The 14,446-nt window shown below is 40.8% G+C and overlaps 1 protein-coding gene across 18 annotated transcripts in view; it reads left to right on the top strand.

Moving 5' to 3' along the window:
* Window positions 1-14,446, top strand: part of PTPRM (protein tyrosine phosphatase receptor type M) — a 1,498,021-nt gene that overhangs the window by 1,139,226 nt on the left and 344,349 nt on the right. For all 18 annotated transcript variants that reach the window (XM_078687901.1, XM_078687900.1, XM_078687899.1 and 15 more), the window contains one exon: window positions 12,938-13,089. In XM_078687901.1, coding sequence (XP_078544027.1) covers window positions 12,938-13,089 — 152 coding nt within the window. The remainder of the gene's footprint in view (window positions 1-12,937; window positions 13,090-14,446) is intronic.

Raw genomic sequence — 14,446 nt, 5'->3', positions numbered from 1 at the left:
CATAGCTAGATGGGCAATTTGTTCTTTTCTCAACACTATGATTTATTTATTTTAGTAAATTGTGGGATCTTTTGGAAAAAAGGGGGTTCTTGGGTTATGGTACAGGTTAGTAGTATGGGGATTATCTACTCATTTAGAAAGACATATAATTCTTTATCGATATTACTACTAAAGTTTTACAATGGGTTTAGAGCCCGCCCATTGCCTGCATTGCTTGGCCTTATTATCACTCTCATTTGCTTTCTTTTTATTCGGTGTCTTGCTCATCTTGTATTTATCCCTTCCTGTAGTGTACCCTCTTTACTATCCTTTTGTTTTTCTGACTTCTATCCTACCACTGCTTTCACATTCAGCAAACTACTTTTGTCTTAGCCTTGCTTTGAGCGCTCCATGAGAGTGGACGTGTATTTTCCTATCAGTTCATGCTATGCCTGTAGTTCAATGAAACTAAAATGGCGTTGCCTATCCGCGAACATGTTTTAATTATCAGCTTCTTTGTGGTGTTTTAATATTAGTTGGTTCGAAATGTCCCCCTGCTCCTTTCTTTCAATGTAAAACTTTAATTACCAAGACGTTTGTCATAACGGATTCGACTGCTCTTCCCATGTGGTGGATAGTGCCTTCAATTAATAAATGTGTGTTTGCACACAGTACTTTACTCTGTTAGAAACAGCATAAAAGAAGTGGTATTGTGTGGGCCGTGTGCTGTACTCTTTGGAAGGAGTGCAGCCCATGTGAGTGGAATACGAAAGTGCGATCTTAAATTATTAATCGACTCTTTCAAAGTGTTTTTTGATATAAGGAGGTGATTTTCAAATCTGTCATGAAGTGACTTCACAGCACACCTTTCATGTCGCATTCATTCAACTGTAATAAGCCCGCGTGGCTTCCTGGGTGCGCTTTTTCTTAGCCTATAAGCTTCAGTGTCTGTCTGGAAATGAATAGAAAAATAAGCCTTGATAAAAGTGACTTGTAGAATTTTTTTTTTTTTGTAGAAATAGTTAGGAATAAAATGTATTTTCTCCTGCGGCGAGCGAGATCACCTTTGCTGAACCGGCACTTCACTACAAAAATTGTGCTGGTACTCCTTTCACCATTTTACCTAACAAGAGACCAGGGCTTGCTTTAGAGCTGGTGGCGCCCAGTGCCATAGTCTCCAACCAACCACACCCCCGCAACCCCCCCTCTATTACCTACTACTGCAGCAAAGTTCTTCAAAGTCGGCCCTGGAGAGCCGGATCCATGCCAGGATTAGAAAGTAACTACATTTATCTGAATGCTTCTGCCCTCCAGGACCGACTTTGGTGAACCCTATTCTACATTTATTCCCTTACTACTACGCTCCAGCAATGCTCCTCATCTGTCCATAGCCCCTCTCTGACATACATTTAATTTTTATAGTGCTAATCCGCTACTCGTAGTTTACTCACACTCAGTTGAGATCTGCATAGTACACGTTCTTGGCAGCAGGCACATTAACCATCTGGCTACTTTATGATAAGTCAAATCAGCCACTAGAGACAATTCCGATCTTTCACTAGCAGGAGCATTAATCACCAGAGTTATCTTGACATTTTTATTGTTGCCTGAAAACTGCTGAATGTACAAGGAAGTTAACCTATTTTAACCCCTTGGCCGCAGCGGTAATTCCGCCGCGGCGCTGGGGGGGTAGCGCGGCGCCGCCATGCTTGTGACGGAACCACTCTGTCACGAGCCACGGGCGCGCTGTTTTTTAATGACGGAGTGGTTCTGTCACGGCCCCGCCCGCTCATTAAATCACCCGCGCAGACGGGGAATTGATGCCGCGTGGGCGGAGCGGCCGCGGCATGACGGAACCACTCTGTCATGAGCACAGCGCGCTCGTGACGGAGTGGTTCCGTCACTAGCACAGAACGGGTTAAAATCCATACGTTATTTTTAAACACAGCACCCCCCACCAAAGTCTTCCCCAGTGCGGCTGCACCAGTCGCACCGCCCTTAAGCCGGCCCTGCAAGAGCCAGTGGACCTTATTATTTGAAACGTTGATGCTCTATGGCCCTCCCTTGACATGTCAGGCAGAGATCAGCATTACGTGGAGTAGGCGCTATTTCCCTTGAGTGTGTGTTCATATCTGGCAATATAAAGTGGTGGGCACAGCTCATTTACAGCAGGTTGTGCTCTCAGTGCAAATTGGTCCTGTCTCCCGCAACCACCTCCAGATTACAGTGCCTGTGGTGCATTGGTGAACACCTCCCAGAATTAGGCAGAGTTATGTTGCCATATATTCTGGGTGCCTTCATAGTGGGCAGTGGCAGGACTCCTCAAGACCTGGTGGCATGTGGGAGTGTTACAGCGGCAGTATACCTTCGGAGAATGGGCCTGATTTACCCCTTCGTGGGTGATGACGGCACAACCCTTCCTGACCCAGCAGCATACCACCAAATGGAGCTCCAGAGAGAACTTGTATGGCAGCTGGAATGACTAGCTGATTCCTTTCCCTAGTTTCTTCCTTGTCTTTACATGACCTTAAAAGGTGATGAAAACTGTTCCTGTGACTTGTTTTAAATGCAGGCTGTTGTGTTTAAGGTTATTAATCATTGCCTCAGGTGAATTTAGTACATTTCAGCCCTGCATCAAATCCCAGGTGATCGATGAAATGAGCCTAGGACTTGACCTTGGTGCAGCGGCAAGCATCTATAAATATTATAAGAAAAAACATGAGTTGTCATTGGGAGTGTGCAAAAAGAAGAGTCGGTGACTGATTTCCTTTTCCTGATTATGGCGTTTCTCTAAGTGTCTGCATTGTATGAACCATAATGAAGGCACTGGGCCGTTGGCAGCCAATTAGGATTTATATATTTTTGTTTTCATTTTCCTAATCATGTTTTCCTTTTCTATTGTTTGCTAGTGTCCCACGTTTTGCACATGGCTTCAATTGCCTAGTGCAGTGGCACAGGGAGTTCTCCACTGGGAAAGGTAAAAGTATGTGCATGATTGTGAGGAGCTTTGAGTTCATGGCCAGTGTTCACTTTTGAGATAGCCAATGTCACAAAAGATGCACCTTGGCAAATACAGCTTCATCCTTTCTTTCTGAGAGTATGGAGAGTTTCTGTGATTAAGCGCAGGGATTTTAAGTTCAGGAGCATCCCTTCCTGTTAGAGATCCTCCTGGGCTGCTATTTGTGCAATGAGTGGCTACAAAGTTTTAGACATGTTTTAGCTGAGTTCCCACAAATCCCTTGCCAAGGAACTCTTTGCAAACGTCATGAGCTCAAGATTTACTCCTCGGGGATGGTGGGAGTGCGCCTTGACACCCTCATGGGTGAGCAGCAGTGCTATGCAAGACCCTGATTGATTGAGTGCAACGACCAACAATTCAGAAAGTAATATAGTTAAAGATATAAAAGTTCAGTTTAAAATAGTGAAATACATTAAATAAGACCCCAAAGCCATATATTGAAAAATAGGTTCAACTATTTTCATTGAATTAGGGATACATTTGAGATTGGAGCCACTGTCAGTCTAAGCTTCATTAAAATATTGAAATGTATTAAATAAAGACCTTCAAAGCCAGAGAAAATATGAGAAAATCAGTGTAACTATTTTCATTTAAATGGAATAAAGGGATACATTTGAGATAGGAGCCATCAGGAAACAATGCTAGCCTAAGAACCGGAGACCAAGTTAGAACACCCAAATCACTATGGTCTTTTAAATGGATCAGACGTTAGGCTGATAGGCAAGCGGACGCAGCCTGACAGGTGTTAGGGATTTGATCCAGTTAGCATCAAAATGTAAAATTTTCTTGAAGCTCAATCCTATCCAGTGACAGTCATCTCAACAGTGCATCTAGGGAAGTCTCCATGAAATGGGATAGACAGAGGTTAACTGACGAGACACAGAGGGTGCATCGCTTCGGTATAATGACATGGTTGTACAGTGTAGAGAACTTTTCTCTCCTCAGAGAGGGGTCGTCACAGGCTGTAGCCTTAAATTATTTCCTGGTCCTTCGATCAAGCATGTGGGAGGACCAGGAATAAAGGTATTGCATGGTTGAAAGAAGCCATAGAGTGGATCCTTGTCAGTTGTTTTTTGGCAAAGATCCGCAAAAGTTTTGTCTTTGTCGAAGTCTGTGATGTTGGTATCAACAATTGGGTTTTAGCAGAATTTGGATCCCTAAAAACATATTGGTCTTCTTACAACATGTCCACAGCTTTACCTTTCGGCCAATGCTAACAGGGAACCACTGCGGTCTCCCTACTCAGTGGCCTGATAGAAACAGGGCTTTAGTTTGGCAGTTTTTTGCTTGTCCTTTCCCCTTTTGGCCTCCTGTGCGCCACAGGAGCCAGACTTACCACTGCGTTTACTTGGAACTTGCTTCTCGTAGAGTAGGTAAACAGGGCACCAGCATTAGGCAGAATACCATGTGGTGCCCTGGAGTAAAGTGAAGAATTGTCTCTGCTTGTTCTAGTAGGATAACTACCAATCCAAGGGTACACAAATGAGCATTCCTGCTTTTCACCGGGCGGATGTATTCATCTCCCAAACTGTTACAATGTTAGTTCAGCTTAATTTAACATGTTTTAGGGAAACCCCCAAGTTAATTTGTACATTTTCCAGATTTTGTAGCACTAATGATCCACCTTTCCTACCTTTTCCATGAAGCTAGCCCACTCGCTCTTTTACAGCATTGTATTTTTAGCAGTGTAGAATTTCTACATTCACAGGTTCAGTTCAGGAGAACTCTTGCTCATGCGGTGCTCCTTCCTTCAATTCAATTTATGGGCTCTAGTCTCAATTCCTGTGAAAGTTTCCGTTTCTTCAGCTTTGCCAAATCAAAAGGGGAAGATCAAATGAAAGTTACAGTGAATAGGCCAACCACACACTGTGCTGGTGTCAGTTATTCATTGATTTGACCCTAAGGAAACCTAGATTTCTCCATATGGTGTACTTAGAACTTAGGTGGACCAACTTTTTAGGCAGCAAGGTTGGCAATAGTTCATTAGCATATAGATGGTTTATTAGCCACTGATACAGTTAAGCAAATGTGTATTACGTGTGGCGAGAAACAGGCAATGCGTTTTAACCTCTCAGAAAACACGTGATGGAGTGCCAACTGATTAACAATCACTTGAATACATTGGTGCTTCTCAAGTCTTGTTATTATGAGCTTTGTCTGTAGAATCAGTTACACAGGTATCTCACAAGGTATCTCACAAGGTTATGTTTAATTGTTTCAACTTTCCCAGGACTTGTGGAAATTGTGTGGCATTTTTGTTTTGATACACCTATTTTTCAAAATGCATCAGTGTGTCTTCTCCTTTTCTATCTAAAAAGAGTTTGACATATTTGTTTATTTCTTTATCAGCCTGTAGCCCAAGGATGATAAGTTTCGGATGTTGTCCTACTGTCTAGCCCAACTCATGAAAACCGTGTTCATACATATTTATCTAATAAGTGCATATTGGGGGCTGAACTAAATCACGTGGAAAAAGTGCTATGTTCCTCACCATAGTAAAGGCAGGTCACATAATAGCTTCAACTTATGCCATTCCTATCCTTTGTATTCATTGTTTTTTTTTATCATTGATTGCATTACTGACAATGAGAGCTCATCTCATGGTATTCTCAAATCTATATGATCCTCTACATGGACATTAGAGGCACAGTTATTTTGGCCAATCATGACACGATCTGCATTTTTTTCCTTACCGCTCGGATGAGTCGGTGTTTTTTTTTTACTGATTTCTGTGCATCTCTGATTGGGAGACCGCGTTCCTTTCAGCCATCCATGTTTTGGTTGGGTCCCGCAATAGCCTTACGGAGATTCCATGCTCCAATGACCAAGGCATTATGTACTGCACAAGTGCCCGCATTATCCTCCCAGAAACTCCATCCTCCAATGACCCAGGCCTTATATACTGCAAACGGTCCCCAAAGATTATCCTTTAATCCTGATGAGACCCTAGCGTCCATCATTAGGGTTGAAACATTGTTTGCAACAAAAAGAGGCAGACCAGAGTTGGGTGCTCAGAACACATTGTGTACTTAGCTTTTTTGATTCATTATTTGAGAAAGGACTGGCTGTCTTCTTAGAGAAACCAATTTACTGTATATACTCACTTAAATGGTCACAATTCTTTCTCTTTCTGTTTCCATTTTTCACTTGGGATGCTACTCCAAATCTTATCACCACGAACTTTCTGATAAATGTGATGAGGTTCCTTTATTTTATGTTTTCAAATAAAACTTCCGTTCTGTTTAATCCAATTGCTAAAGAAATGATGGCATCGTGGTTGTCAGTCCGTTTTTAGAGCTTATAACTAAAGATTAAGTTCCTACAGAATACATGCCTGTTTTATTTACAATTTCCCCTATACAGATTAAGTCTGCGTAATCATATTGTGCTTTAAAATGAGTTCCAGTTGAACACCTGTTCTTATTTGCTATGATCTGCATAATATCATTTTCATTGCTGGGTTGTCAAAGGAATGCAGTGTGGTACGATTTATGTTGTTAAGAGAAGTTTCGTATTTGTATTCTTCTGCAATCTTGCTGGCCTGGTTTGCTTTCTGTTCAATAATGCACAGATTGTTGACCATTTCAGAGAGATTACAAAAAACACAAAAACCTTATTCACAAAGGTACATTTTTAAATCTTCCCCATTTCTGAGAGGAGATTTATATCTCAGTGTAGACTTACATGTCTCTGCTGTCTCCAATTAGGGGATGGAACTTCCTAAGTCTGAATTTACAAGTGTAAAGTTACTACTAGTAACTTTTCACCTATAGGTGGAGATCTCTGTATGGGAAAATATTGGATGGTTTAATAAATGTTATTTCTTAAAAAAATTATATTTTAATGTAGAGTATGTCTATAAAATAAATATCAAACTAAATGTGTATTAACAAATAAAATCATTTAAATATATTATAGTTTTATAGCCTGCCATAGCTGGCTACACCAGCCATTAAAAACCGGTTCCAACAATAAAGGCCTGAGCAGAAGGTGAGGGCCTTTAACAAGGGAGCAGGCCTTTAATGGCCGGTATAACCAGTTCCGGCGGGCACTAAATGTATTAGAACATTCCCCTCCAGGAGGGCAGAATGTTCTAATTAGTAATACAAAGGCCTCACGGAGCCCCCCGGGGGTTGAAATCCCCTCAGCTCCATGAGGCCTTAGTTCACAACTTTTGATGAGAATGTTTTACAGCTAACAGCATGCCATGTAGGGCCACAGCTGTTAGCTGTTAAACATTCACAGCAAGACCTATGAAAAGGGGCTGAAGTCAGCCACTGGATCTCCCCAGCTTGGTTGAACTGCTTTTTGTAGTTCAAGGGAGGCCAGGGGGCCCCAGGAGCTGAACAGCATTCCTCTGTCCCTCCTTCCGATGCTCAAGTGACTCTGAGCTAGGGACGAATGTAGAAGGAAGGCTCCGGTGTGCCCTGTGGCATAGCCTCTGCATTTCGCTTCCCCTGCCCACTCCATGTAGTTTGGAGAGGCAGGGAAAGAGAAGGGCAGGAGCTGTTTATTAGAACTTAGAAATGTTGAGTGCAGCGGGTCTGTACCAGTTTATTTAGGCCGCTGCTGCTCCATTGTATTAAATGGAGCTTCCAACATTCCAATGTTGTAATACATATTCGGTTAATTTATAAATATTAATTTTAAATCTATTTTATCATTTAAAAATTTACCCACCCTTACTAACATTTTTTTTAATGTGTTGTAAACCTGGATAAAACTTATGTATGTAATAATGTTCAATACTTTTTATAATTTTCAAATAAGTTAGAGGGTTATTCATTTTTATAAATTAAGTCTACTATTAATTTTTAAATATAAAATAATTATACTTAATTCCTTATCATATATATATATATATATATTTTCTCCAATGTATAACTTAATACATTTAAAATGAATTACTACAGGATGTTATTTTAAATACCTGCCTCTTGAATTCTAGTGTGTTGCTGTATTAGTGGTTGGCCACATGTTGTGTCGGACTTCCTTCAAGGCTGAGTTGGAGAACATTTAATCTTGCTCTGGCACTATTGGGCTGCAGTACATTTATAAATGTATTATTTGAGTAGCATTGATCTTACTCTTTGTGGCTGAGTGTTTTGCATTGGTTTATAGCTCCTAAACCCCTCTTTTATTTCCTTTTAGCCCCACCCATTTATGTGTAATATATTCCCAAGTTTTCCGCCAATTCTTTAGTCCCTTCAAGATTTGCAACAAAATAGCAGATTTCTGGATGCCAATATCTATGCCACCATCACAGAGATTTCCAGCCATAGGTTTGTGAATTGCGTTTTGTAGTTAGTAGTACTACTGGAGTACTACTTTACATACAACAAAATGTAGCATGGAAATCCGCTTGAATGAGTGTAAATTGCAACTACTTCATAGAGACACATCAGTTCTGGGTTCTACAAGCTTGTGCTGTTTCTAGGTTTCTTTGTGTGTAGGAATGAACTGGATAACAAACTGCATGCCACACATGGAATAAAAAAACAGTGAAACTGATTTGGCTCTATTTATTTATTTTAATAACAGCATTTTTATAGGGCAGCCATAGTCTCATAGCAGAGGACTGCTTGAACTATAACTGGAATTATAACAGAGGCATACCCCCCTGACAGATTGCGAGAGCCACACATGAGTCTTGTACCAAAGTTTTGGCTTGGCTGTATCTCTTGCTTTCTACACTCTCATGATGATGGACTGCTCATCCATGCATTTTACTATTCTTATTGAAAGAAAATTGAGCTTTAGGGCAATGTAAGGTATAATGCTATGGATATATTTATGTATTTTGTATATGTATTTATTATGCATACACAAGTGAGGTACACAGAAGTCTAGTTTAAAGGCTTCAAGTCTAGTAAAATTTAGTTTCAAGCTTCATATGTAAATGTATTTAAAACAGGTTATTTTCAATATTATGCACATTCGTATGTTTTTAAAGGAAAGGCCCCAGAAGATACATTTTTTTCTACTCAGATATGATCTTGCGATCTTGCCAGGTTTTCCTTTTTGTAGGATTCCGTCCGGGTGAGCTACTACTACTAATGTCTGCTGTGTAATTTTAATTTAAAAAAAGTGTTTCATAATCAAAATTTGATATTACTCTGGTATTGGCTTTTTCCTGCCCCATTAAGCTGTACACATGGAGTCAGGAGCACAAACTTAACACAAGTAATCCGCAAGAAAAAACACAAATTACTAATCTACTAACTGTTAAACTCTAATCTTGTGTTTGGGAGTAGCATGCTACTCGCACAAAGCACTTCAGTGCCTTGTCAGGAGTAAAGTGACAGGGCAAAGTCAAGGGTAGACTGTGTCTCCCCACTTTATTCACATGGTGGACACTGTCAACCCTGCCAAGAGGCTGGGCCCCACAAAATCTGCTAAACGGATCCCTGGGTAATTTTTCGACACCGGGACACATTCAGCAGCGCCTGCACATTGTCTGCTTTCATTACGAGTAGCAATGTTCAAGCGAGAAGAGGCTTATTAGATTCCAGCTGGCTTATAACAAAAGTAAGTAAAGTCTAATTCCTAACTATATAAGGCCTGAAACCTATGGTTTTTTCAGTGAATTTCAAAGGTTTTTTAAAAGCTAATTCCTAACTATATAACTCCTGAAACCTATGGTTTTTTCAGTGAATATATATATAGATACATGTTGCACTGCCACATTATATGTTTTGTCACTTTGTTATTACACTTACTTTTGTCCTCTAAAACCACGTTACAACAGCCTTGCATTCCCTGCAGCAATCAATGGATATATAAAATCTTGAATCAATACATTGTGTTTTGTTTTTGGTGTATCTCTGATTGATCCATGATATTTAACTATCGTTGGACTTTGGCAAAAAAAAATTAACAATTACTTCTTTTTTAAAGGCTAAGCGATTGTTATACCCAACAGAACTTTTGGGCTTATAACAAAGGCCTGGCTGGGAGCTATTGGGAGCCTGGCATCTAAATGCAATAAAAAAGGAACAAAGGCAAACCGCTGATCACTTCACTGTTACTTAAGAGAGGCACACTTTTTACTTTGTTCCGTTCCTGTATACAAGACATATGCATGTGCTGTAAGACTGTTAGGTGTGTTGGTTTTGAAGTGTAGTTCCTATATTCCCAATAGGCTCTGCACATTGGAATAATATATTCAGCATTGTAGATGTAGGACTGAGGTTATCTAGGTCTCTACTGACTATATTAGACTTAAGGTTTGCCAGCTAGCTCAGAGGTCACTAGAAACTTTCTCGAATAAACGAGGAGGAGTTTAACCTCCCTGGATAGACAAGAAGGGATTAGCTTCTGACAACCATAAAACATGACAACTTTGCTCTCCCTGAATAAGAGTGTATCTCTAGAGTCGTGTGAAAACAATAGACAGCTATTTCACTCAGTCAAATGTGCGTACTTAGTTTCACCAGAATGCAGAGAAAAGAGAGACAGGCGTTTTCAATAAAAGGTGTTATTTATTGAGCAGTCTTCTTCCTCATACAAGAGAAATGAATTGCCACGATTGTAATACTCATGGTAAAGTAAAGTGCGTACAGTAAAAGGAGGATTATAAAATAATACTGTAAAAGCATTGATATGGTTTCTTAACCATATGATACTTTAAAATAGATAAAATATATACATACATATATACTTTGACTAATCGTACTCAACTGGTGCTTCAAGTACGACTACCCCGGTGTACCTGACCTAAGCCTAATACGTGGGAGGGAGTAAGTAAGTAGCAGTTTAAGTTAAGTTTGTTTTGCCAAGAATCTGACTCAAGAATTCTCTGTAAGGGTTTAGTCAGGTCCGTACCTGAGTAATAGAAAGCAGGAGGTCTTGTATCTCTTTCTCAGGACTCGATATCCCAGTAACCCGCGAAGGTATCTGGAAACACCGGAGCTGGATTTCTCGGCAGGAGAAAAGACAGCGTCTCTCTGTGCGTCAGGGAGGAGGGGCAGCGTCTGTGGGCTCTCGCATCAGCTGGGCTCTCGGGCAAGTAGATAGCTGCTCTGCTCCAGAATCACCACCGAGTGTTTGCTTAAGGCAACGTTGGTATATTTATACCTGAAAGGTGCCTGGGTTTGAAGTAAGGTTGGACATAAGACGTCAATAAAGATGTCACTAAGAACTGGCCGTTCTTATAGTGCTTTACAGGAGTTCTAGGACGAAATCAAAACAAAAGCAAGGGGGATTTCCCAGGTTGCTGGAGGCTTGGTTTTGTTTAGAGAACTCGGTGTGCTTACTAGGGGGCCAGAGAATTAGCCTTGCTTAATGTGACAGCATGTGCTTCGACTGAATTATGGATATGATTATTATGCCGTTGTATGGATATTATTGATTATAACCGGACAAGGGCATAAAATAGGAATATCGATTCAGGTTCCTAGATAAAACACTACAGTTTGTCTCAATATTTACACAAATAATTTAAATACCGCTTTTTCGGATTATTTCTTTTATAGCGCTATAGCGCTACTCACTCAAATGCAGGGTGTCAGAGCACTTTACTTCACACATACACATCATACATTGCCAATAAATCATATTTGTGGAAATCAGTATACAGGATGTGTTATATGAGACAGTGAGGCTTACAATGTGTAGGGGCCACATGGCCTTCATAGCTCACTGTGCTGTATTAGATAGAAGGATTCCAAATTCTGGACTGCAGGTAACAAAAGGATCTCTGTGTTAAAAGCAGTAACCCACTCACCGATTTACATAAAATAAAAATGTTTCATCTGCATGTTACATGATGTGCATTGCAGGAGACATATTAGCACACTATGCTACTTTGATTTAAAACTGGGACTACACAAAACACAGATCTCTCTAGGAAATATGTAAACCTCCAGAGTTATCTTACCATTATTATTATTATTCCCTGAGATTTACCCTGCAAACAAAGACATCTGCAGCAGATGTCTTAACCCCTTAAGATATTTTAAAATGCAGACTTTGCAACCAATTAAGCAGAATAGATGTATGACAAAGTGGAAGTAAATTCTCATTTGGTAAATATTGTTATGCACTCAAATGTATTCATGATAGACCTGCTAATAAACGTATGAGTTCTTAAGATCTGATGTCACTCCATGTGATGTCACTTTCTGTGATGCCATGGGGGATGTTACGTGCTGTGATGTCACACACTCTGATGTCACGATCCGTGATGTCACTTCTGCTAACTTGGTTAGTCCCCTCACTTCTTTTTTTTAGGACTGGTGCATTGCCTGATAAGGGATTTATAAATACAGTTTACAATTACAATATACTATTTTGTTTTAGTTGCAGAAGTAGGTGAACCCAGAATGCTTAGAAATCTTTTCTCATATTAACATCTCATTGTTTCGGTATGTTGCTATTTCTCTCCCTGCCCCTTTCTCTGAAGCAAAACAGTTTTTTAGCCAATTTTCTCCCTTGTTCTTTCTGTAACTAAGTGTAGCAGTTTCGGATTGTTTTTGTGTGCGCACAATGGGAGAACTATTTTCGTCTCAAAATTGTATTCGCATGAAATTCTGTTAGAGTGAATACAAAATAATTATTTGATATTTCCTTCTCCTTACATTCCCTCATAAAGATTGTGGCGCGTGTATAGGCGCTTAATTTAAATGTGTCCTAAATGAATTTTAAAATCTTATGCATTTTAGAAGAAAACACTTTCAAAAGATTGTTCTAGCCCAATGCTCAACTTTTTCAACAGCTGTAGATCTCGTCCATATTCTTGGCTTCATGACAGAACTTTCTTCATAATTGTGGCAGCAGAAACACGCCTCCTCCTCCGCTGAGCTGTTCCTTTCACTTGCACAGGTCGCGCAGTGCCAAGCCGCCACCTGCATAACTCCCGCGATACAGTAAAAGCTGGCATGCAGTGTCTGTAGTCTTGCTGGGCTTCATGTTTTTTTCCCTTTCTTTTCATTGTTCAAGAAAATTGGCCAAGAAGCGGAAAGAAACACTCAGCAGTACTCGGCAGGAAATGACAGTGATGGTGAATTCGATGGATAAAAGCTATGCTGAGCAAGGCACCAACTGCGACGAGGCCTTTTCGTTCATGGACACGCAGAATTTAAATGGCAGATGTAAGTTCAAAGTGATTTCAAGAGGCCTGTATTGTTCGCTTGGCATGAGTTTTTGGGGGTGGGAGTGGAGCACCTGGTGAGGGACAGATTTGGGAGGGAGAGATTCTCAGCCATTACCCACTTTCCGCGGGGAAAATGTCTGGGATCCAGAAAGCCACTTGCTGTGCTTCACATTACCCTGTATATGGTAATTAGCCAGACTGTCTGGCGAAATGCACGATGGGAACTTATAAACAATATTAATGATCGCTTCTGTGTCTACTGTCACGTATTTTGCATTTAATGGTACCATACAGTATATGCAGCGCCCATGCTTGGTGTTTTTCCCCCACTTGATATTTCCCTTCTGCAGAAGGATTGGAAATGAGGTCTGTTGTTTCTTCTAACAATGTCAGAAATTCTTTTGTCTCCAAACTGCCATAAATAAGAAAGAAAGACGGCGCCTTAAGCTGTCAACCTGTCAAAAATGTGTTTTCTGCTTATTCTACCCTGCAAAGGTTAGTTTTTCTCAATCCTACTGCACATTGGAAGACATAATAGAAACAGTCAGCGTATTTTTGACTTTATAACCTCACTGTCCGCTTTTCACTCTCCCTGCATCGCTCTGGGTTTCTTGTGCTACAGTGCATAAATGTTGTTCGTCACAGTTTGGCCTTATGCTGAACATGGGAACACAAAACTTTTATTTCTTATCCACCAGGGCACCACAAAGCATTGTTTTTATTATGTCATTACCCCTTGACAGCATCTTCCTCTTCGACCATGTAGTGTTCTTCGGAGTAGAATGTTGGCGGGTGACAGGTTCTAGGAATGCAGGAGATGGGAGTATTCTGGTGGGGCTGGTTCATTTTACAGTAACGGAGCCAGTTAGGTGGCTGTAAAGCTCTCTTCTTTCCGTTGCATTAAATTATCTAAACTACCCCACGTTATGTGAGAATTTTTTCTCTACACAAACTGGCAATGAGTTGGAAGAATGTAGCTAGCGCTCATATTGGCCCTGCGTGGTGCCCGACGGGTTCCGTGTGGTGGCCACCGATAGCAGTTGTGGAGAGTTAGCCCTTAAGTGCTGCAACAGGTCTACTATTGAGGGCTGCGGTGCTGTGAGTATCCCTATTGAGAACCTTTTCAGGGCATTGCAGCGCGTGTCAGAGGAGACTGTTGCAGCGCGTGCCCTCATCTTGGTGCACGAGAGAAGCATAGAGACATTTGTGTTGCTGCAGTGTGGGTTCAGGGGAAGTGGCTGGTGATAAACGTGTTTATGCAGTGTCATGTTCCCTTGGATTGCCATTTAAGATCGGGCTAAAATTTAGGCCCACATTTTTTGAGTCGTTATTGTGCCGGCATCAATGGTGACAGG

Source organism: Lissotriton helveticus, chromosome 4_1 (assembly GCF_964261635.1).
Source record: "Lissotriton helveticus chromosome 4_1, aLisHel1.1, whole genome shotgun sequence".
NCBI classification, from domain to species: Eukaryota; Metazoa; Chordata; class Amphibia; order Caudata; family Salamandridae; genus Lissotriton; species Lissotriton helveticus.
This window is presented reverse-complemented; position numbering and strand designations above follow the sequence as displayed.